The 23,348-nt window shown below is 43.8% G+C and overlaps 1 protein-coding gene and 1 long non-coding RNA gene across 2 annotated transcripts; one reads left to right on the forward strand and one right to left on the reverse strand.

Moving 5' to 3' along the window:
* Positions 1-1,144: 1,144 nt before the first annotated feature.
* Positions 1,145-2,801, reverse strand: LOC136435390 (uncharacterized). Its single transcript, XR_010755834.1, has 3 exons — positions 2,670-2,801; positions 1,864-1,936; positions 1,145-1,191 (listed from the first exon to the last, which is right to left on the reverse strand). It is a non-coding gene; the product is annotated as an uncharacterized lncRNA (long non-coding RNA).
* Positions 2,802-17,668: 14,867 nt separating this feature from the next.
* On the forward strand, positions 17,669-20,823 carry LOC136435882 (doublesex- and mab-3-related transcription factor A2-like). Its single transcript, XM_066429593.1, has 2 exons — positions 17,669-18,469; positions 20,326-20,823. Exons 1-2 carry the CDS (start codon positions 17,669-17,671, stop codon positions 20,821-20,823), a joined length of 1,299 nt encoding a protein of 432 aa, XP_066285690.1.
* The last annotated feature ends 2,525 nt before the right edge of the window (positions 20,824-23,348 follow it).

A 23,348-nucleotide genomic window follows, 5' to 3' on the forward strand; every position in this document is an offset into this window, starting at 1 on the left:
AAGGAGCTATGTCAATATCACCTTGATCCATAGGTGAACTGTGTATGTCAGTATTCTATGCCGTATTTGTAGATAGCTTTGTATGTTGCTTTTTAATGATGCATTGATGTTGGCATGTGCCTTCAGCAAAAGGTTAATAAATATTACCATAAAAATGGATCAACTTTTCTCCTAGCAGCACCTTGTAAAATTGCAACTTATTTGCATCCTACTGTCACTTTAAAAACAAAAACATGGACTATTATAGTCGCCAAGATGTCAAAAGCCTCTGGCTTCTTAATTTTGTATTTTTTTGCCAAAGCTTCCATATGACATCCATACAATCTCCTCAAAAGAGCAGAAATGAACACTGACAAACCTTTTTATCTAATCCATTGGAAGAAAATTGAAACAGCACAAATTTTAAATCTATGTGGCATAGCCCTGAAGCTTGGTAAAAGGATACCTCAAAAGATCTTCTTTGAAATTGAATTTCTGTCAGACATCAATCATATCGATGAGGGTTTTCAGGAAAGTGTTTTTTTCATATTCAATTTCCTCTGAACCATCTGACATTTTTCTTCATGCTGAAGGCAATTAAATCTCCCACCTAGCCAGAAGTTTCATATGTCTCCAAAGGATGACCTTTGCAGCTGATAATATCAAATTCTTTTGTGCCCACGTGCAATTAAAACATAAGGACTGAAGAAAAAACTGTGGGCTGCGGGAAGTCTACATTGTGAGCTGAGGATAACAAAAAGTTACTAACTGCACATTCGAAATACTGGTATGCTCCCAGCATATTCTGAAGTATCATTATATTGTGGATATGGATAATATCATACGCTATACCTATAAATTTGAGTTTCCCTTCACTAAATATCTAGAAAACCTTTCATACAGCCTGTACACATTAAAATGAACTGCACTCAACACACAGTTGCAAATATACAAATGGGAACGGTGAAGGTAGACTCATTCAATAAATTTTATTTAGCATTTGGCTGCTTTCAAGCGTGGGTGGACAAAGAAGGATAGCTACAGTTCTGCTTCATTCTGATAGGAGGTGCTAGTGAGTGGACAATGTACTGGGATTACACCGCAGTTCAACTGAAGCAAAATCTTTGTACATCTGACAAAAACTTACCCCCTTCAGAGACTCGTAGCGGTTGCGGGTTGGTTTCTTGATCCCATTTCTGTGGGCCTTCTTGTCTGTAATATAATGAACATGGTGTAAGCTTACAAATAAAAGTATGTGTACATGTAACTCTTTCCAGACACTGTTCTAAACACAACATTTGTCTATCCTTCAAGTTTCTGACAAAAATAGAAAATCAGTTGTCAACATGCAGATAGCATCTTTATTACCCATCTCTATCATATGTATATCAATAAAACTTTCTGCACTTACAAAACCAAATCATTCTTGTTTTCCATTTATGAAAAAACTAAATGTACAGCAACAGTATTAGTATTAGACGATATCAAAGTACTTTTGATATTCAACTGAATTTCAAGTGTCTCTAAAATGACCTTATACCTAACTGCAGCTTGGGAGTCACAAGTTGAGTTTCTTAAGTCCAAAGTCTGAAACTCTTCACAAGCATGCCCTATGTTGAGAACTGATGACATAATGTCAACTCTCATAATTCTGTCAGGTGCCCTAAGACCGCCACATTTTAATAAAGACGTGAATTTAAAGAGATCCACTAACGCAGCAGCTGTAACCCTCCGGGTACGCACACTATAGTTTAGACATCCAGAATTCGTGGGAAATACCTTTTCTTAAACAGAGCTGTCTTAAGGTACCCGGTGTAATTATGAGAGCTAACGTTACACATAAATGCAGAACTCTGAATGATGTTCACAGTCTGTAGTACTCACTCTGGTTGTGATTGGTGTGGTTCTTGGACTTCGCCATCTTGATCCACCACGTAGGTATGGGATCTCGTACAAGCTGATGATAGCAAAGAAATTAAATACATTATAAATAGCTTTTCCCAATGTCTTTCACTGGCTTTCTGGGCAGACAGATTGTCTACATTGTACAATGTACATGCATGGTCAGACATAACATTGGTACTTTAATATAATAATAAGTTTACTTCGATACATACAAAATTGTATTAAAATTTATAGAGCTGACTATTGACACACACACACAGATGAGGTAATCAAGTTAGGGATCACTCAGTTTAGCCTGTCATATCAAAGCAGTATCAGAGTACTTAAAAATACTACAAACATTTGATGACATAAAGAACTTTGTCAGCATGTTGGAAGAAGAAGAAACCCAAAAACTTTTTTCTTATGGGGAGGGGGGCAATGCACAGGTCCATAATTTTGGCTCTCTCCTAAATTTTGTGACAGCTCTCTCACTTCATGAAAGTCAAAACTTTGACATTGTGGCTTCGACGGTAACAATCAAACAAATCAGACTCAGACCAATCCCCAAAGACTGGCGACAACAGAATCAAGAGGAACTTTGAATGAAGGGACATATGACCAATGGTATATAAAACACTCTGCTTTGGCATCATTTTCGAGACCTTTTAATCCTAGCACGCTATCCAAAAACTAAGAAAGGTGTAGAAAATATGTTAGCTATTCTATTGAATGTGTAAGGAGCTCTGATGCCTTGTAAAAGGCGAGATTGTGTTGGATTCCGTGGGTATGATGTGTTCACGTACCTCTAACAAATATGGCGTCCAGAGAAGAGGACGACGCGCGTTGGTTTCTGGGTAATCTGGACCGATGTTTTGCGGTGCAAAGCGCCGCCTAGCAGCAAAAAGAATAAATGAAGCAACCGACTGTCGCAATGAACTTTCCTGTAATCGACCAACTCCCTTCATTTCACTGCAATGGTCCAGTGCTGCGGGAAAGATATATGATAATAGTCCAAGAGGAGACCCTGAAAAAAGTACCTGGTCTCGTAGCACACCCGGTAACGTTATATATTTAGTCCAGTATCATAGAATGATTATTCTCCAAGCAGAGGTTTTGGTCGGCTGGGGTAGTTTTAACATCGCCTCGGGAGGCGATGCTAAAACCCCCCGTCCACTACTACCCCAGCCGACCAAAACCTCTGCTTGGAGAATAAGAATGATAGCTTGATGTCTCTTGATCATTTTTAGGTAACGTTATGTTGTTCTATGGTCCAGGAAAGGTGGGGCATCATGATTCTAGGGCTCTTTATGCAAATTTATGAAAATGAGGCAATTATATGCCATGAATTGAAGAGAAAACAGCATAACTAGTAAAATACTTGTCCAAATGACGACAAAATTGGTAAACGTCACAAGCGACAGGAGAGTGTTCATTTTGTATTGACATTCATATATCACCGGGTGTGCTACGTTTGTCAATTTCTAGGCCTCTTCTGAGAATCTCCTCCTCGACTATAAAGGTGATAATCCACAAATGCACCTTCAATCATTGAATGCCCAGGGTCTTGGCAAAGGAAACAAATTGTGTGCAACCTGCACGATGTACGAATGATAGCTCAGTCAAGAACGCCCTCTATCTGATTATGATTGAAGTACAGGGCATCTGTGCACCTTTCAAAATCTGGCGTGCTAGACTCTTGTTTGAACCTTGTTTATTCATGTTTTTTTGTTTGAACCTTGTTTATTCATGATAAGCTCAAATCAGCACGCAGGCCGCTTTTCATTGAAGTCATGAGGGAAGAGGTAAGGGTCAGATACAATATAACAGAGATACACAGTCATTTGAGTCCTAATAACTCTATCAACATATGTCATTACATATTTATGGTACAACAATATACAATTTCTACAACATACAACATAAAGTAGGGCGAAAGCTGGTTCATGACCGGTCCGTGTCCGTTCGTTTTGTTCATTTCTTAACTCGCACAACAGTGGACTGTCGTACACATGTCTGACCCCAAAACAATTCTTCCTCATGAATTTTCCACTGGTCCCCCTGACATTTAAAGAGCAATCTGTCATTTCTGATAATGGTTTATACGATTCACTCGCGGCGTCAGCTTGATATTGCCCCAGACAGATCAGTTGCATTTCAATCTCTCGGAGGATAGTAAAGGTCAGATGACGATACAGTTACGTAAGCCGCTACAGAGGGTTTGCCTCATGTCTTAGGCCTAATAGTGGGCCTGCATACATCACCCCGACCAATCGATCGCATTGAAACTCAGACTCGAATCAGCCATGACCCGACAAATTGCTTCCTAGTTTACTTTAGTGACTAAATCTGGCAAAACAAAGTCGCCAGTGAGACGATGGAAGGTATCAGGCTATATCAGCTTTTGAAATATGTTTTCAAATTGACAATTTTGACACTTTGTTTGTAAGTGATAGAAAGTATTCGCGATTTAACGTTTGAAAAACTGAAAAGTTTCTACTACTTTTCTTTAAACGTTGAATCGCGGATACTTTCTTTAACTTCCAAAGTGCCAAAATTGTCAATCTGAAAACATATTTTGAAAGCTGACTCCTTTCAGCATCTCACTGGCGAGTTTGTTTTGTCAGATTTAGTCGTTAACCCAACTTAGATATAGATTTGTCGGGTCATTGCTGATTTGAATCTGAGTTTCAATGCGATCGATTGGTAGGGGTGTACATACAAACAAATGACGATCGTTCAACTGGTTTGCATGCTCACCATGTAGGTTCTGATAAGATGCTGTACTTCCGTTTTTCTTATATAAAAGCCCGCCAGATTCCTATGCCATTTACCAGTGGTTCTATTGTTGTTCCAGCAACTAAGCCATTATTTCTAAGGCGGATAGACGCCTGGGGATAAACACTGTCTCCACATTTGAATGAAAGTTAATCTATGTCGATAGGTGACATTATAAATGGATTAACTCTGTTCTCACATGACAAAGAAAACTGACCGAACGTTTCTGTTGCAGACGTTATGAATAAAAAAGCGGCAAACTTAAGACCAAGACTCCTGAGAAACGACTAGAGTCTTTAGAGACCTGATAAACGACGCTCCGGCAAGTTTACCATCGATCTTACGCAGGAAAATCAATGGCTTACTCCTCCTCGCGGGATCAGGGCGAGTTTAGACTGAGCCGGGTCAAGGGCGTTGATACCCTTGACATATTGGAATCAAAAGTTTCCCACCTTATGATATATAAAGGTATTGATTTTGTGACGGTATTAACAGGAGGGGGATGAGATGATTCAAGACGTGTCTACGCGACAAATCTTAGTCGGCATTGAGTCATCTTAGCGAAAACGCTACAAACAGCATTGAGTGTTCATTTTGGCTTGTTTAATTACAACATTGCAATGTTGGACCTGTATCTGTATCTTAAATTTATATAGCCGGTATAACCGCCATTCGGCGTAACACACCAGCTTCGCAGGCACGCGGCGCGGTAGCGGCTGGTTATATTACACCGAACGGTCTGTTACACATAGTTCTTGCATATCTAGACTGCAACCGTTCTTTAAAGCTATTTAGTGCATGAGGATGCTCCTACAGTACTTGATGACAACGAGCTGTACATGTGTATGACCTACCAGTCATCACAAAGAGCAAGTACAAGTACGTGAGACTACAGAATTTTCAGTTCATATGCTGTGCGCGTTGTGTCCCCGTGTGAACTGTATGTAAGGGATCCATAAAATCCTACAATAAAAGCTGCTGGCGCCAAAAAGACAGGACCATTGAGTAGGGAGGTGTCATTATGTGTGTAAGGTTGATTGCTGAAAACACGAGAGACGGCAGGTGAATGTGCGATGAGAGTTTCATCATGCAGTTCCTGTCCGCGGTGCTGACGAGAATCCAAAGCATTTACTCTAAGTCATTGGACGCTATTACTGTTTGATGCTGCATATAGCCAAGTGCAGCTATATTACCCGCTGCATCAAATCGTTCCATCAAAACCCCCAGGGAAGAACAAAATTGCAATTTAGATATCCTTTGCCGACTCAAGTTATAAGTATTCTTTCTTAAAGTGCAGGCCATACCGGGTAATGGTGCAAATCATGAAGTACTTGCCGTGTTTTTCTTCATTTTGTTCTTGTCTGCAGCCGGAAACCACAATATTCAAACAGAAGTTGGAAAATCTCACTCCTCCGTGAAATATTTACAATTTCTGTTATATCTTTTTAACTGTAGCTCATCAATGTTGATTAACATTACATTTATCCATTGATCACTTTCTGTCACTCTACGATGAACGTGACTAGCATGTGTTGTCAGTACATTGTCATACATTGTCACCGATGCGATTGTTGAGCAATAAAATCATTCAGTTATTCAGTTGACATAGAGAAAACGCAGACCGACCAAAAATACCTCCCCATGAATTAGTAGCCTCTTCCATTGACCCCCTGACCTGGATTGTCAAGTCCGAGTAATGAACTATTGTTTTCACCACTTCTGATCTGTATTTCCTGCCACTCCGACAAGTCTGACCTTTGCGTTCATCTTCTCACTTCTTGTCACTCTACTGACAATGCACTGAAATGACTACGGACACACCAACCTAAACAAACAAACACACACACACCGAAAACATATACCTCGTCAACAATGTTTAATTCAGGGCAGGTGTTGGGTCCGAAAGTCTCGGGGGTCGTTCTGCAGATTTACCCGCTCCTCATCACACGGGTCGATGGAACAGAACGCTCCGGTGATGACGACTGATAAATAATGCAGACTATAAACCCATCCAGACGGTGATACACAGGCCATGATACGCCTTAAAGGAAGAACAAGCGTTCTAATTGCACCCATTCATCGTAATTAAGCCAGCGAGTCAGTCCCTATCGACTCTTCAGTATTAGCTAGACACAAACGTAATCAAGCGAAACAGACTTTATTGCAGGTAAACCATAGTAGGTTTTATCCGCACGACTTATGTCACAAAGAAAGGAAGGTTTTTATTTGTTTGTGTTGAATATTTCATCCATACTAAGTTTATACTGTACTAAAACTACTTCCAAATGCACAAAACATCTCTAAGGCTACCTACTTTAGTTTGTTTATAGGAAATGTTTTTCTACCTCATTTTTTTCCTATTGCTGATTGCGCTGATCGCGGCAGCAAAAAAGGATTAAGAAAGTAATAACATCTGCACGATGTACTTCTCTTGGGTTAAGCTGTTGATCCTCCATTTCCGACGTCTTTCTAGTAAAACGCCTCTCTCAATGTCATTATATACAATCAAGTGGAGACAATCAAAGATGAGGATGGGACCAGGTGAGGGTGAAGGAGACAACTGTTCAACGTCAAGGTAAAACCGTCAGTTTTAGTTCACAGTACTGTTGATAAATATCCGCACCTCTTTCATTGCGATGTATGTTTATAAATAGAATTTCTTTGGAAACCCTCTTTTATTGAATGAAAGACCTTTATTGTGCATTCATGCCCGAGGGGCTAGGTACAGGTCGTCTAACTTAACACATGGAACATACAAGGACGTAAATACAAAACTACAAGCTGTAAACATATAGAGTAGACAAACGTGTTATTTAACTAAGCTAGTCCAATAGAGTCGACTTCTTCTCGCTTCTTTGTACATGTGTAAATGTATGAACAGACAATATTTCTAATACATGTACAAGGATTATCCAGGCGTAATGAAAATGTTTATCAGTTCTCAATTGTCTATGAAATAAAGCGATCCGATAGTTCCTTCAAGCATTGTACATCAAGAGATACACGTCGTTGCCTCAATTCTAGGAAAATGTCTATGGAAGAAACAATGTCTGAAGGAAACACACTAGTATTTAGTTTTCTTATCTCTGTGTATGAAACAGATACTTCTATGTAGGCTGAACATTCTCTGGAGGCTCAGGCAGGGAGTTTATTTGTGACACTAACATCAGCAGGAATTCCGAGATAAGTGCCACCAAATCCCCATAACCCCCCACACGGCTTAAACATCTCCTTCTGTCGCCACCTCTTCGCCATGCTGACGTTGTCTGCTGAGGAAGTTGGGATCACTGCATGACTGTCAAGTTGAGGATGTATCCTTGACTCATGGCAGCCATCTTATTCTCCAGGGAAAGCCCCTGCAGCGCCCCCCTCTCTGTCTAACACACGGCGCATATTTAGCTAATGGTGTTTCAAAGGTCTCCAGTGCCAGTTACAAATAGCCCCATCCTGTACCGTGATAGTCAACCCTGGCATACAGAGTAACCTGTAGCTGCTATTTTGGTATTCTCCAAGCAGAGGTTTTGGTCGGGGGGTAGTACTGGCCGGGGTTTTCTTACGTTGTCCGTACGGGAGGGCAACGTAAGAAAACCCCGGTCACTACTACCCCCCGACCAAAACCTCTGCTTGGAGAATACTATTTTGGGAGGAAGGCGGTCTGATGACCACTAATGAAACGTATCCGTACAGTAACATTCATCTCATTCATCCGATCGTATTCTTTGCATAAAAAAAGGACAAAATAGCTTTGTCTTAGTTGATTGTACATACAGTAGACTCCGCTTAACTGCACCACGCATTTGCCAGCGTTTTTGGTGCAATTATCCGGCTGGTGCAATTATGCGAAATGTCCAGCTGGACCGTACCACCATGGGTGGGGCGGTGTATTGTTAGTCAGAAACACTAGCACAAAGAAAATGGACGAAATTATGCAGTTATTAACTTTATTTACGTATTCAAGGACATGTACTGTACAAAAATCTGGTAAAGTTTACCATGATAGAGTCAATTCCACGTTACCGCGGGGGTGTTTGTTGCCTTTTGTTGTAATATTTTCGAAACCTTTGCAACAACCTAACTGGTATGGGTAAATGCTTAAAACAATTTCGAACCTTTGTTTGACTTTCGAAATATTTTCTACTGCGTTCCAGCATGTTAGAAACATTTAAATCGGCGGGTACAATATTGATACAAGTTTCGAAACTATCACACCATAGATTCATCTTTTGTTCGTACAGTTTCGAACATTGGTTAAATGAGCCATACGAAAGCAATCTACACGCCCCTGCTAAGTAGCTGATAGCACCTAATGATAGACCAATAAAGACGCCCCACCGCGAGAAGCCTGGCAGGCGATCGTAGGTGTTTTGTTTACTTTCGCGGTATCAAAACTTTCCACGTGAAGAAAGCGGTTGGGTACTCCCAAAATCCTAGATCTACTACGCCGGACAGAAAAGTTTCCATTAAATTTGCCAGAAATCTTGAATAGATCTAGTTTTCTATTTTTAAAAATCTGTTTCAAGGAAACACGACACACACCACGCTATCGGCACGGTACGGGGGTGTCACCAGCCGAACAAATCCCCCGCCGCTCACGTTAACCCGCACCCGTTGTTTACGTTTGGAAGAGGTGAGCTGAGAAACCAAGGATTAAACCTCCTTGGAGAAACACAACGGTCGTTCAAACCTTACTACCGTCGACTGTAACGCACTTCGAAGCTAAGCAGCGGTAAAATACAGTCCAAAGATTTTTGTGTGTCCTTCAACAAGTACAGAAGTCACGATAATCGAAGACTTGTCACGGCAAGGCCAGCACAACAAGACCGGCGCGCTCCCCTTTTTCAGCTTCTGTGACATATCGGCAAAGTTTGGCGCCAAGCTTGAAGTTTGCTTACGAGGAGGAAAGACCGTACAAGAACATTTTTACGTGATTATCGGGAAAACACCATGTTCCGTTAAACTTGGTAATCAAACTGTAGATCTGGTTTAGGAAATTCGAATACAGATATCAAGTTGAATAGATACTTTGCGAATGTTTATTTCAGCATAAGTTATTCCCGATATTTTCAAACTCCAAATTCTTATACACAACACGGGAAATCTTTTCTCCTCAAACTGCTGGCGCGCCACTCCTGTCAAAATTGATTGATGATCTCTCTGCCGCCCACTTCATACATGATCAAAGGCAGGCGGGTGGACGGCGGGGAAACTTGCACAAGGAATTCTCACGCCGCCGCTAGTACGCGATCGTGATGTGTAGCGTCCACCAGGCTTGCGTACGTACTGGCGTTTGGGTCGTAGAATTCGGCAAAAAAGGAATAATTGGCAAGTACTTGAAGTAGAGTCAGGCCACGGTAAGGTTTACGCTTGTAACGTTCTGCAAACTTCCCTGGCAAACATTCTCCCTATCATAGACTAGCTTGCGTAGTTATACTCAATTTCTACAATGTATACCCTTTGGGTAAATAGAAAATCACGATATTACTGATTTGTCCAGTTATGTTCCTGTTTGCCACACTGCACTGAGTTTACAAAGTCAAGCCAAGCATGACTTCGGCGTCAAAATCGTAACTGTTTCTGAACTGGCCGTCAATGAATTTGCGACTAGAATTTGTAAGAAGACTCACTCGGAAAGTTACCCTGGAAAGTTGATTCCCAGCGACCGGACGTCAATTGATATTCCCCAATAGCAGATGTTGGTTAGCAGTCCTACCTTGGGAAACTTAGGAAGGTTCGGTGTCCCGCGTCGATCGCTGTGAGCGCCGACGCTATTAAAAAGGGGGTCCGGGGATGCTCCTCCGGGAAATTTTAGAAATTCAAACCCTCTGAAACGCTATTTAACGCATTTCCAGAGGCAAATTTTAATTGATTGAAGTGGGCCCGGCCCGCCGGCAGCACATGAAAACCAGTAGCACGTAATTTTTTTTGCACTTTCAACCAATAGCATGCATCAACGTCAAAACCACACCTCCTCTTTATTTACAAATGTGCGTTTCGACGAACTGACATGGGAAACACATCACTCAGGTTATCAAACCTTACTACAGTCCTGCAAAGCTAAAGTAGCCGTTGAACATAGTCCGATAATTTTTTGTGTTCTTCTACATTAACCATCGACCACTACAGCAGTCACTGGAATCGAATAGTCCCAGAACAGCCGTACGCCCTAGCCTCCTTCGCAGACTTGAAGAACGGCGGCATATACAGTATATTGGGGAGGGAGGGGGTGGGGGGGGGTGGGACACGCACAAGGGAGTTATGTTGCCGAGGGAGTTGTGTAGCCGAGGGGTGACCACTGTCCTACGTACGCCCCCTTATGGGACATTGTATTTTTTTTTTGGAAATTTTACCGCGAAACCTGGATCATTGCCTTTCAATCGGCCGCGCCCACAGCAAAACTTCTAAAGAGATCAAAGGCAGACCGCTGTCCAAGCCAAGTTTACAATCGCGACGTAAACTATTAAACCAAGACCCAGGTTTCTTTCTTGTGTGTTATGTATAGCTTTATGTCTCACTGGGCGAGATGCTGTTCTCGACGATGTCCCGTAGTACAAAGGAAGCGACGAAGCCTTCACAAACGTTCGCGATCGGAGGGAAGACACAGGACGTAGCTGATCAATGCTTGGTGGGTGGGACTTAGGACTACAACAGCCTCCTTCCATTCCTCTGGCACTTTGCCCGTGTAGAGAAAACTTAAGCTATGTATCGATAATACATCTATCTAACCTTATCTGGGGAACAAAATGGTAACACTAGTTTCTTTAGGTCGTTCTCGCTGTGCGCTGTACAAACATTGGTCCCGGGCCCGTGTGTCTTTGGCACTTCTAGTGTTCGCACTTACTCTCCAAACAGAGGAGTGGTTCCGGCTGGTTTTTGACGTGTGTTTAGGCGTTTTTGTCGGGCTATCTAGAGTCAATTCCATGTCACCAAGAGGGTTTTCAGATGAAACTGCAGATGAGTTTGAACAATTTTCGGTGTAAATTGTTCAAACACCTAAACTCACGTCAAAAATCAGCCGGAACAACTCCTCTGCTTGGAGATTAAAATGGTTCCTCTCTCCTTACTCTATTTGGCCAATTTCTACTATTTTTCCAGTCATCCTGAGTGCCTGAGAGAGGCTAGGGGTAATACAATTAGCGTGTATTACACGTGTGTGTAGTTGAACTTAATCAGGAATTCGAATGTCGGCAACATGCTGTTTAAGTTTTGACAATTAGTCGTTTTGCTCTAAATAATTCTTGCAAGATTGACTCTACATAAAAAAAAGGAAGTACCAGTACGCAATCTCTACCATGTCATGGCATGTGTACCCTTAGGAAAATAAGAACATTACACTGTCCTGAGTTTATAATGTCGAGCCGCGCATGACTTGGGCGTTAAAATCATAACTGTTTCTGAACTGGCCGTCAATAAAAGGGTTGAAGGAGAAGTTCACAGATCGGTGATACAAGCATTAGAGTGTACCCGTTGTTTTATTTCATACAGGGTCAGAGCAGAATTCAAACCTCATCTAATGTCCTTGGTTAAACATAGATTCTGATGTTCAACCAAGGAAGGCATGTTATAAAAATTACCCCCCACAACAAAAAGAACTCACACTCAATGCAGAAGTGAATAGTTACATCATATATCATATGAGCTATGGATGACGAAGCTCTTGACATACTAGTAACGTATTTAAAGAATCCTTTACAGGGTATTTACAATGTATTTACAAGGTGTCTGTACAAACCAAGGCTGTTTCTTATCGTTATAAACATAAGCTATGACCGACCCTATGGGCCTTTACCTGGCATCCCTACATCGACGATAAAAGTTCCTTATGCTGACCTCCGACACTGACATGAATCCGTCCATTATTGTTAGCGCGGGGTTTCCGGCCACAGCGTTCGGTTGGCGTCTTAGCCGGGATTTTACCAGTCCGAATACCAGCTCTATAGGGTTGAAATCATAGCTGTACGGAGGAAGCTTCACCACTGTTATGCGGAGGGGCGCGAAAATGGCTACCAAGTCGGCTTCATTGTGAATGGAAGCATTATCCATCACTAAATAGCTATCTCTTTCCATGAAGGGCGCCATATAGTTCCTGAAGCAGTTGTCACAAATCTCCCTGTTGAAGTTTCCGTGGATCGGTAAAACGTTCACCAATCCATTCCAACCTATAGTTGCGAGCGCTGACCACTTTTGTCCTGGGTTTCGAAACTGAACCAGGGGTAGTTGATGGCCTTCTGGTGCTCTACCCCGATCTCGTCTGTCGACATGAAAGTCAAATCCAGTTTCGTCCGTGAAATAGATCCGTTCAGAATTGATATGACTGCGCCATTCCACAAACTCCTCACGCCTCTGAATGTTCAGCTCGGTGAATCTTTCAAGTGGTATCCTGGCCGCAACTTTCAGGGTGAGTCGATCCTCTGCTAGCCACCTGCAGATTGTGGACTCGCTGGGAACGTCCTGCGGTGGTAGATTCAGGTCGTCCTGTACAAGCTGTCGTAGCTCCCTGATGTAGAGGGTTGGATTCACAGTGACAAGCGTCTCCAGGTAAATCCTGACATATTCTGGGGCACGCTGTCCACCATCTCCGTGGCCTTGACGGTGTTCCAGCTCGCCTGTCTGAACAAAGCGCGTGACAACCGAACTCACGTATGTCTCGGAACAGAAGTTGTCTCGAGCAGTACGCGCTATGCAGCCATTGGTGCTGCGATATGAACGCAAAACTGTCAGTCTTTTTTCGTTGCCATAGGCAGTTCCACTCCGGTAAACGCCACCGTTCTGGTTCAGCCTGTACATCTCGATTGTGCAGTAGAGGTTACTATGCGTATGAACAGCGCGAATGCGATATGACTTTGGCCTGGGAGAGATGAGGGTGGTCCGTTTCATATATGGACAGGTGCTGTTACACAACAGACTGAATGAAAGGATTACTGTGCAGTCATGCATTGCCCTCTGCTCAGCCGAGAAGTGCTAGTATTTTGACAAACAAGGTCTTAGCGCCCACGTGCGAAGTCTGTGAGGTGCTGTTTTCTCATGAGATCTGTGACAACTATGAATGCGCGAACGGCGCATGGTGAAGATTTCAGTGTCGGTAAAAAGACGTTTTCTGTGACTGATGAAAAGGAGGGGATGTCATTCTCCACTGGAGACAAAAAAAGAACCTTACATAACTTAAAAACACCAAATGCCACTGACGCCAGTCGAGAAGTAGAGTCTGTTTTGACAAACAAGGTCTTTATAATAGCTACTCTCCAAGGAGTGGGCCCGGCTGATTTTGACGTGTCTGTAGGCGTTTTCGTCGGACTTTCCATTTTGTCATGTTTTCTTCTTTCTTTTTCCCCCTCTAAAGCACACGTTGCTTGGAGAGTAATTTTAATTCGCACTCGCGACCAACATGCATCTCCAAAAGTCCGAACGACAGACTAGTTCAACTTCAAGACACCGATCGAAATAAATCTCGAAATACTGATAGTCGTGACGTTACAATACTGTCAAGAAGCACATTTTCTGAACTTATTGGTTCGACTGTCAACCTATTCCAGCTGTTTGCTTTGGCAAATGACGTACCGTTACCGACCGTGCGAGACATAACCCCTTTCTTTCACCGGCACGCGTGTGCCTTCAATTTTGCAAACACGTAAAAAAACTCTGCTTGGAGAGTAGGTCTTAGCGGCCACGTGCGAAGTCTGTGAGGTGCTGTTTTCTCATGAGATTTGTTATTGTAACAACTTGGCATGGGAAGATTTTAGTTTCGGTAAAAAGGCGTTTTCTGTGACTGATGAAAAAGGAGGGGATGTAATTCCCTCACTGGAGAGAAAAAGAAACTGATTAATCAAAAATTTACACACCTTTGACAAAATCACCAATTGCCACTCACGCCCATTGTGAACAAGAGAAGCAAAAGGCCAAGATAAGGGTAGGAAAGGAGCAAGACAGACGCAAAAATATGTTTAGAATAGAAATCAAGGACCTCCTTGCAGAAATATAGCCACTTATGGTTTTTACGAAATTTCTTTCGGTGACTTCGGCGTGTTTCAAATTCGGATCGTTCAAACTTATTTGTCGGCTAGGTGTGAGAATTCGCGTTTGATGGGTGGTCCTATTCTTCTCCAAGCAAAGGTTTCGGTCGGGGACTAGCTAGGAGTGGCTGGGATTTTTGTAGTGTTTTGCCGTTGGGATCTAACCAAAGCAAACAAGGCTGGACTACAGGCTCATCTTGTACTCTCCAAATAGATTTTGGATGGGAAGATTCTGACTGGCGCCATTCTCTTCCAGGGCAATATCGTGTGTCTTGAAACGTAAGTCGTTACCGCGTGAGGCACAATCACAATATAGTATCCCTGATATGAAATATGGCGGCTGCCATAGATGCAACTGAACTCTATATTGCCTTGGAAGATATTTCCTGCCCTATCACTGGAAGCGTCAGTATTTTTACAACCGATGAGGGCATCTCGCTGGTTCAAGGTTCAAGGCGTATTAGAGCACGTTTTCCGGAAGGGACATCTCGCTTGTTGGCTCTTTGTCAAGAGCTAAGCAGTGACATGAACTGCTACGTCGCTTCCTGTAGAAATCCACCTCCAGAGTACTGCCTTGTCGTGACAGTTTCAGCAACACCTGAAAACGTTCCAATGCTCCGGTCAGCAATAGACGACGAGTTACGTGGAAATGAATCCGCTTGCCAGGAAAGGCCATCCTTGGATTTCACCCGTACCGAGGTAAAGAAGTTCTTCTTAAGTCTGATTTATTACCACTAAAATAGATGTATCGCTATTCCAATTAGAGAGTGTAACGTGTAAAATATCCATGAGTTTGATGGTTTGATCGAACCGAAAAGTAACTTTGGTGAACTCCAGGCAGATATGTTTTGATATCCTTGCTTGTATGTAGGTAGCCTCCATGAGTCTAGCATATCTACGAGTCTGTTTTTTTCTGACGGCATATCAGTTCTATACGAAGCTTTCCACGAAATCGTCTTCCGGGAGGGACGTAAAACGGGGGTCCCGTGCTCGAGGAGGTGCCTCGAACACGTTAAACAGCCTCATTAACCTACACATTGGGTACCTGCCTGTGGCACTGGCTGCAAATACACCTGATATTATTATTATTATTATTATACACTCGGTTTATTTTTCACTCTGTAAAGATTGTTTATACGCGGTTTCAAATACGCATTGCAGATGACAGAAAACGTACAAGTAAGCACATAGGTTCTATTCAAGTTCTAATTATTTTTACCGTACACGAAACGACGGCAACTGAGCTAATTGAACCAAAATAGATTCGATTTTGAGGACATCCAAATAAAACATGTCCAGCGATCTTGTTGTTAGACTAGTGCACATGTCGAAAGTCACTGACTCCCTTGTTCAACCCACAGATACCGGAAACTGAAATCTGTTCAGAGTGCGGATTCCAAATTTACAGGAGCGAACAGGATATTGACTCCGAACACCTGCGAATCAGAGAAAGTCTTAATCGAGAGTGTATTGTCTGTGGTGATAGAAATGCACTATATAGGTGAGGATTCATGGGAGGTGTCTTTCCAAAGGGCATAACGCATGGTTCCCTGGATTTTTCGAACCCACGACTTCTGGGTTCTGTGCTAAACACCACCGCGACGCCACGACGCCGGCCTTTTTCCCCTTCGGATAGCTTTGGAATTTAAAAGAAAAAAAAACGCTTTCCTGCTTCTGCGCTGAGCGAGTTCCACGCCATGCATGTGAACGGTTATTGTCATAAAAGTGTCATGGTCTGTGTGTGGCATAACGGAGACAACAAACATGTAGTTCGGTTTCACTTCATCACATAAAAAGTGATTTCAATTCCTACGTCACAATCGAAAACCGTGAAAAAAGCAATCGGAATGCACTACAAAGGCACAAGAAACACAAACACATGCAGTTTCTGCTTTTCCCAGTGATCATTGTTGCCAGACTGTGCCAGGGCAATAAACCACCCGTGTTCGCTGGTGCCACATCGCACCTGTATGCGAAGAGATGTCTTGTTGCTAGGATTTCTAAGGCACGGGATTTCCAAACTTATTGGCCCAAGTCGACTGTCAACCTATTCCAGCTGTTTGCTTTGGCAAATGACGTACCGTTACCGACCGTGCGAGACATAAGCCCTTTCTTGCACCGGCACGCGTGTGCCTTCAATTTTTCAAACACGTAAAAAAACTCTGCTTGGAGAGTAGGTCTTAGCGGCCACGTGCGAAGTCTGTGAGGTGCTGTTTTCTCATGAGATTTGTTATTGTAACAACTTGGCATGGGAAGATTTTAGTTTCGGTAAAAAGGCGTTTTCTGTGACTGATGAAAAGGAGGGGATGTAATTCCCTCACTGGAGAGAAAAAGAAACTGATTAATCAAAAATTTACACACCTTTGACAAAATCACCAATTGCCACTCACGCCCATTGTGAACAAGAGAAGCAAAAGGCCAAGATAAGGGTAGGAAAGGAGCAAGACAGACGCAAAAATATGTTTAGAATAGAAATCAAGGACCTCCTTGCAGAAATATAGCCACTTATGGTTTTTGCGAAATTTCTTTCGGTGACTTCGGCGTGTTTCAAATTCGGATCGTTCAAACTTATTTGTCGGCTAGGTGTGAGGATTCGCGTTTGATGGGTGGTCCTATTCTTCTCCAAGCAAAGGTTTCGGTCGGGGACTAGCTAGGAGTGGCTAGTTCGGTGTCATTACATCACATTTCAATTCCTATGTCACAACCGAAAACCGTGAAAAAAGCAATCGGATTGCACTACAAAGGCACAAGAATCGCACGAAGTCGTTCCGGACAACGGCTCAAGAAACACAAACACACAATGTGACACATGCAGTTTCTGCTTTTCCCAGTGATCATTGGTGCCAGACTGTGTCAGGGCAATAAACCACCCGTGTTCGCTGGTGCCACATCGCACCTGTATGCGAAGAGATGTCTTGTTGCTAGGATTTCTAAGGCACTGGAATATAAAGCACTGGCCACAACATGTGTCCATCACTCTCCCAAGCACTCTTCCAAGGGACCAGATCTCACGGAGCGAAATGGAGAAACGTGAGTACACGTGCAAGCGATGTCGCGTGCACGGAGTAGTGGTTCCTCTGAGGGGGCACAAACAAAACTGCCAGTGGAGGCACTGTCAGTGTCCTGGCTGCAAACAGGTGGTCCAGTACAGAGATGAGCACGCGAAAGAAATCAACGCCAGGAGGGAGAGCGGGATATCTGCTGCCGATGTTATCAGCATCGCCAACCTGCACAGAGGTACGCCTGCGGCCGCCCCGACCAAGCCCTCCAGCCTGTCAGCAAAGCGCCAGGTAAAGCAGGCGGCGCGAGGCGTGAGAAACAAAGCTCTGTACGAGTCCCTGAACCAGAAGATGATGGACTTTGCCAAGAACTCACCAGGGCTGCACCCGATGGCCCACGTCCGCAAAGCCATCGTAGAGTCACAGGCTGAAAACCCTCCGTCGAAAAAGAGGACAACAACGGAATATGTGTACACAGACACCTGCTTGTACAAGGGGTACAACAGGCCAGATGAGCCGGTAGCTGGGACGTCCAGCGCTTCGACCCCCTTCCCTGACGTCGACTCTGACTCAGAGAGCCCTGAGCGCGGTACCGTGGACAGAGATGTACAGGCTCTGGTGGAAGTGTTTCCTGGAGCCGAGGAAAACCTCGGGATTGCAGTTCTCCGGGACATACGACGAGGAAGCTCCAACCTGGAGGAGGCCGTGGAACAGCTCATCGCCATGTTCCACGTGCCGTCGCCCGCCCAGCGAAGCACGTCGCCCGCTGCCACGAGAACCACCCCACCCAGGCTGGCAAAACTAGTCAACATGTTTCCAATGGTGAGCATTCTACATTTTCTTTTACATTTTCATTCAATTTAAGCCAGGTTTAGTGAGGTTCGTTAGTTCGTAGCTTCAAGTTATAACAAAGTGCTCCTAATATAAACACACCGGTTGGTCTTTTCGTTGTTTTATTATTGCTGAAGTCGTGCTTGTAACCCCGGGACGGTCATGACGTAAGCTAAAACAGACGTAACAAGGCCACATGGCACATTTTCTGTCTTCTCTTGATCCATTAAGAATACAAAGTCAAAAACTACATTTCACAAGCACAGATTCATTTGTTGAATGTTCTCTTCATCGCGAAATTCTGCTCTGACGTCTGGCGCAAATACAACACGTCAACAAACGCATCGGACGAAATTGTTTCATGAACAGTACGTTATTCTTCTCTTCCGCGCTGTAAAATGTATCTATCAGTAAATCGTGAACTTCTTGAGGGTTTCAAGGCTTTTAAAATGGTTTTAACTGTCGGATCATGTGTAAATGCTAGTATCTTTGTCCGCCAGCCGAATGGCGCTTGTCGTCACAACTTCTTAGAAGATCACTAATCGCTTCCTAATTGATGTCAAAGGCACACTAGAAACTGTGGTGTACTGTAAACGGGCACCCCACTGGGCAGTTAACGTTGGACTGATAAGCCATGTGTGGCCACACTGCCCCAACTGCCAACTGGTACAATGATGTAACATTCCTTTCTGAATAGAGTCTGCTAGTAGAGTAGACTCTATGCAATTCTACAATGTTTATTCAACTCACTTGAAATGGGAGGAAAATTGGAGGAAAATTGCCTTTCTGTGTTGACGAAATCTTAAGTAGTCGTTAATAGGGCTGTAGAGTTATTGCTTTGTGAGTTGACAATGAACTGGTCCACGGAAAATTCCTAGATCTAGTCCTTGATCTAGTACACAAAATATTAAGACCGGATCGGCTTAAAAAAGGCTGTTCTAGACCATCGTGACATCTTTTTGAATCTGAAGATTCTGATGCCCTGTGCAATTTGAAAACAAATCGTAGATTCCAAACTGTACTCTTACGGCCAGCTAACTCACCCACCCGATACATAATGCACACATAACCAAGCCGGAGCCGAACCTTTGCCTGAAGAATAACTCCACTGTCATATCATAGTCTATGTTGCCAATTTCTACTATGCTTTTTCAGAAATCTATGACGTTTGGTAGAGACTAGATATTAAATAAGCCGTACCGCAGTACACTCTGCCAGCCCCATGTGTAGACCTAGGTGATCCATTCCTAGGTTTGGCCGATGTTTTGTTTTTCTTTCGGGGGAGGGGAGTCCTGAAAGCTCGATCACGTGCCCGTCGTCAAAACCAACTCTCCAAGCAGAGGTTGGGCTGGTTGGATTTTGACGTATTTAGACGTTTTTGTCCGGCTGTCTATTTTGTCCCTTTTTCTCACTGTTTGCTGGTGACAAAATAAGACAAAACAGAAAGCCCGACAAAAACGTCTAAAAAATAACACGTCAAAATTAGGCGTGCACCCTCAAACGTGATACCCAACACCGGGCTTTGCCCAGCAACATAGATGAGAGAAGATAAGACACGTGATCGAGGTTTGAACCCCCTCCAGCGAAAGGAAAACAAACCATCGGCCAAGTGGCTCCGTTTAGAGTTTTCTGATCGCTATCGTGTCATCAGGATTTCGACTTCTCAGCGATCAGAAATTGCAAATATCAGCGGCTTTGGTTCGGCTAATAGACAAGTATACCAACTGGATGGAAAAGGCCTGTTGCTAGCTGTGATTACATGCCATCTGAAGAAAGTGTTGATTTTTTAGAAATATTTATCGCGTGCGGGTGCTCTGACACGTCTTCATTTCCCTTTGTTTACTCAGGTCAACGCTGATGTGCTTCGCGCAATAGTGCAGAAGTCAAGCGACACGCCCACGGCCACAAGCAGAGTCTTGGCTCTGTTCTCTCCGCCCGGCGCGCCCCAGACCAGCGGGCCAAGATCCACTCCAAGGGCGGAGGGACCCCGCAAGAAGCGCCCGAGGGCCCTCCAGTTCTCCATGCACCAGAAAGATCTGCAGGAAGCGGTACCTCTCGGCAGCACTAGTACTGTCGAATACACGCCAGGGCCCCGCACGCCGCAGAAGCCGGTATTCCGAGGCCTGTTAAATTTTAACAAGTCTTTTGAAAGCGCGGAGCAGGCAGCAGCCCAGGCAGAAGATGAATCTGGAGGGGGCCGCTACACCATCACGCCGGCGGCCAGGAAGACACCACTCAAGAAAAGGCTAACCTCATGCAAGATATGTGCTGCGCCGGTAGACAAAAATGACAAGAACTGTTTGGCGTGTGGTAATCAGGTGTCTAACAGAATGTACAGGTACTAGTGTTGCTATATAAGGGCGTACTATCACAGCACGGGCGACGATCGCTCGATTGTCCGGTTGTCTCTTCACCGGGCGATACAGGAGGCATGCCACCAGTGTTGAGTAGATGAAGTCACTAGCTAGGAGAGCAAGGAATGACGTATTCACTCAGTGCTTGCCTTATGTAGTGGAGACATTGTAGATTTAGACGGAATATATCATAATGTTCCTTTTCTTTTACTCCATGTTTCCTAATGCATTCAGCCCATGTTGGGCATGAATATGCAATTAAGTTCATTGTCATTGTCATTTATGTAGCAAGATGTTTTAGTAATTTGGTTGGAGTGCCTTGAAATGTTTAAACAAGTTCAGACACTAGATTGAAGTTATTAAAAGAAAGGTCAAATTCATCAGTCTCATTTTTCATCTTCCCTTTTCAATGTTATGAATGACACAAACATAGGATCTAACTACTGAAGTGTAATGTCTTCTTGGTTCAAACAGCAATGCCCACAAAAGTTGCCCAAAATGCACCAAAAGCCACATTAGGGGGTTTAGATTTTAACATTTTCCAGGGGGGGGGGGTAATCGCACCAAAGATAGACTCATCATTATACTTTTAGTTAGCCTCTACAAGGCCCCGTCTTATCGCTGGGAAAATAGTAGAAATCGGCAGAGGAACTCCGCTATACACTCCGAATATGATACAGGCTAACTTTTAGTGTCTTCATACGGAGTCGCGGAAGGTTGCATAATTTGGCGCTGGCTGACACTTCTCGTTGGCTTCACGCTGATCTGTTTTCGTCCAGCTTTGATGTATCCCTAGCTTCCCTGCAATCTTACCTCACCGTTGGCCGGGTTGGCAGTCTTCAAATCCCCCTAAATAGAACTTTGTTTACCAAGTTCTACAGTATCGGCATATCCGGACGCCATCTTGCAATGATATGATTGGCCAGGCTTAGTCACGTGCTTAAACGCACCAAGTTTTAGTGGTGAAGACCTGATAAAGTTTTCTTTTGTTAAAAACCCTTTTCAAAGTAACACGCCACATACCACGCTATCGGCACGGTACGGAGTGTCGCCAGTCAAAAACAAATCCTCACACCTACACGTTAAAACCTCAACCTGCTAAGTACAATTGTTATAACCTGTCCAAGTTCATGCATGGTGTTGTCGTCCCGGCAGCACATTAAAACATTGCACATAACAATCCAAGTTCATGCATGGTGTTGTCGTCCCGGCAGCACATTAAAACATTGCACATAACTTCTGAAGCTTATAACTACACGAGAAACCAACAATCGTCGCTGTCAGAAGTTTTCTTCGGTGCGAAATTGGAAGCGATATTCCTGGTATAGTACGCTTCGACGCCGGCATGTTTCCAGAAAAATCGCCGCCGAGGTGATCTTCCCTCGGCGGTCGGCGGCGAAAATCCTAATACGAAAGTCCCTTGCCGCGGCCCTTGGCCCGTCTAAGAAATCGCGTCACCCCTCTCCCCCAAGTACATACGCCGCCGGCCCGTTCCAGGAAGCCGAAACCGCTGTTCTGCGTCTTACAGATAACGTGGAACTTCCGTCTAATAAAAACTTTGTACAAGCATCGCTGTGGGAAAGTTAAGGGAACGTAAAATCGTCAGAGGTTCGCTGTTGACTGGCACACGGAGATCCAACTCGAGCGTTTTCCCACAAAGTTGCCGCTGATTGACAGTCGGCAGCCTTTGATGACAGTCGCGACCATGGCGACGTCGGCGGCAGAAAGTCTGCTATAAGGAAAGTCGGCGGTTTGTGGGCGGTACCACAAATTTGCAGTAGCCGAATCGTCCAATCATGGCGAAGCTTCTAAATAAGTTGAAACTTTATCTTCCTCTCTTTGTAAAAATGAATTTTCTGTGCATTAATTCGCTGTTATGGATGGGAAAATGACGTAACCTTGCTCTAGAAATTTGTCAGAAATACCGTTAAGAATTAATTCTATCCCCGCGCTGACAGAGAAAGGAATCTTTTACAAAGAACAGCTTCTGTGTTGGTCAACCGCGGACTGTTACATTTACGGCTGTTCTGATAGTCGGGAACCGCCCCGCAGATTGTGCACATGGAGACCTACTCGGCTATTGTTTACGTTTTCGCGCGATGCTGCCAGCGGCACACGAGCCGCTAAGGGCTTTTCCCGGGTTGGAGGGGCGGCGAGACAAGATCGGAGCGGTAGGGCGGGGTGCTAATTTAGTAATTGGCACCTCCCTTGGAGCCGATAACTGGATAGCTTCCTGCGAAACAGGGGAGGCGCGTGCCTTTGCATTTTTACTACGGTATTTTTGTCTTTTTTCGCCGCTACGCTGGGTAAAAAAACAGCATAGCGGGTGATTTACAGCGTCGGTTTGTCGGCCCACAGCGTAGCGGCCCGCTATGCTCAAAAGGCCTGGCGATAACACTGGTAGTACTATTCAATTATGTATCAGTCTTCGAGAAAAGAGTGACTTTTTGCATGGCAACAGGAAAGCATGTCGTGTTTCTTTGATATTTGTGAATTTGATTAAACCTCCTTGCCTC

The sequence above is a fragment of the Branchiostoma lanceolatum genome, chromosome 5 (assembly GCF_035083965.1).
Source record: "Branchiostoma lanceolatum isolate klBraLanc5 chromosome 5, klBraLanc5.hap2, whole genome shotgun sequence".
NCBI classification, from domain to species: Eukaryota; Metazoa; Chordata; class Leptocardii; order Amphioxiformes; family Branchiostomatidae; genus Branchiostoma; species Branchiostoma lanceolatum.

Coding starts and splice junctions, on each gene's coding strand:
- LOC136435882 (XM_066429593.1), top strand. CDS start 17,669: ATGGAGAAACGTGAGTACACGTGCAAGCGATGTCGCGTGCACGGAGTA. Junction 18,470..20,325: donor TAGTCAACATGTTTCCAATG/GTGAGCATTCTA, acceptor TTGTTTACTCAG/GTCAACGCTGATGTGCTTCG.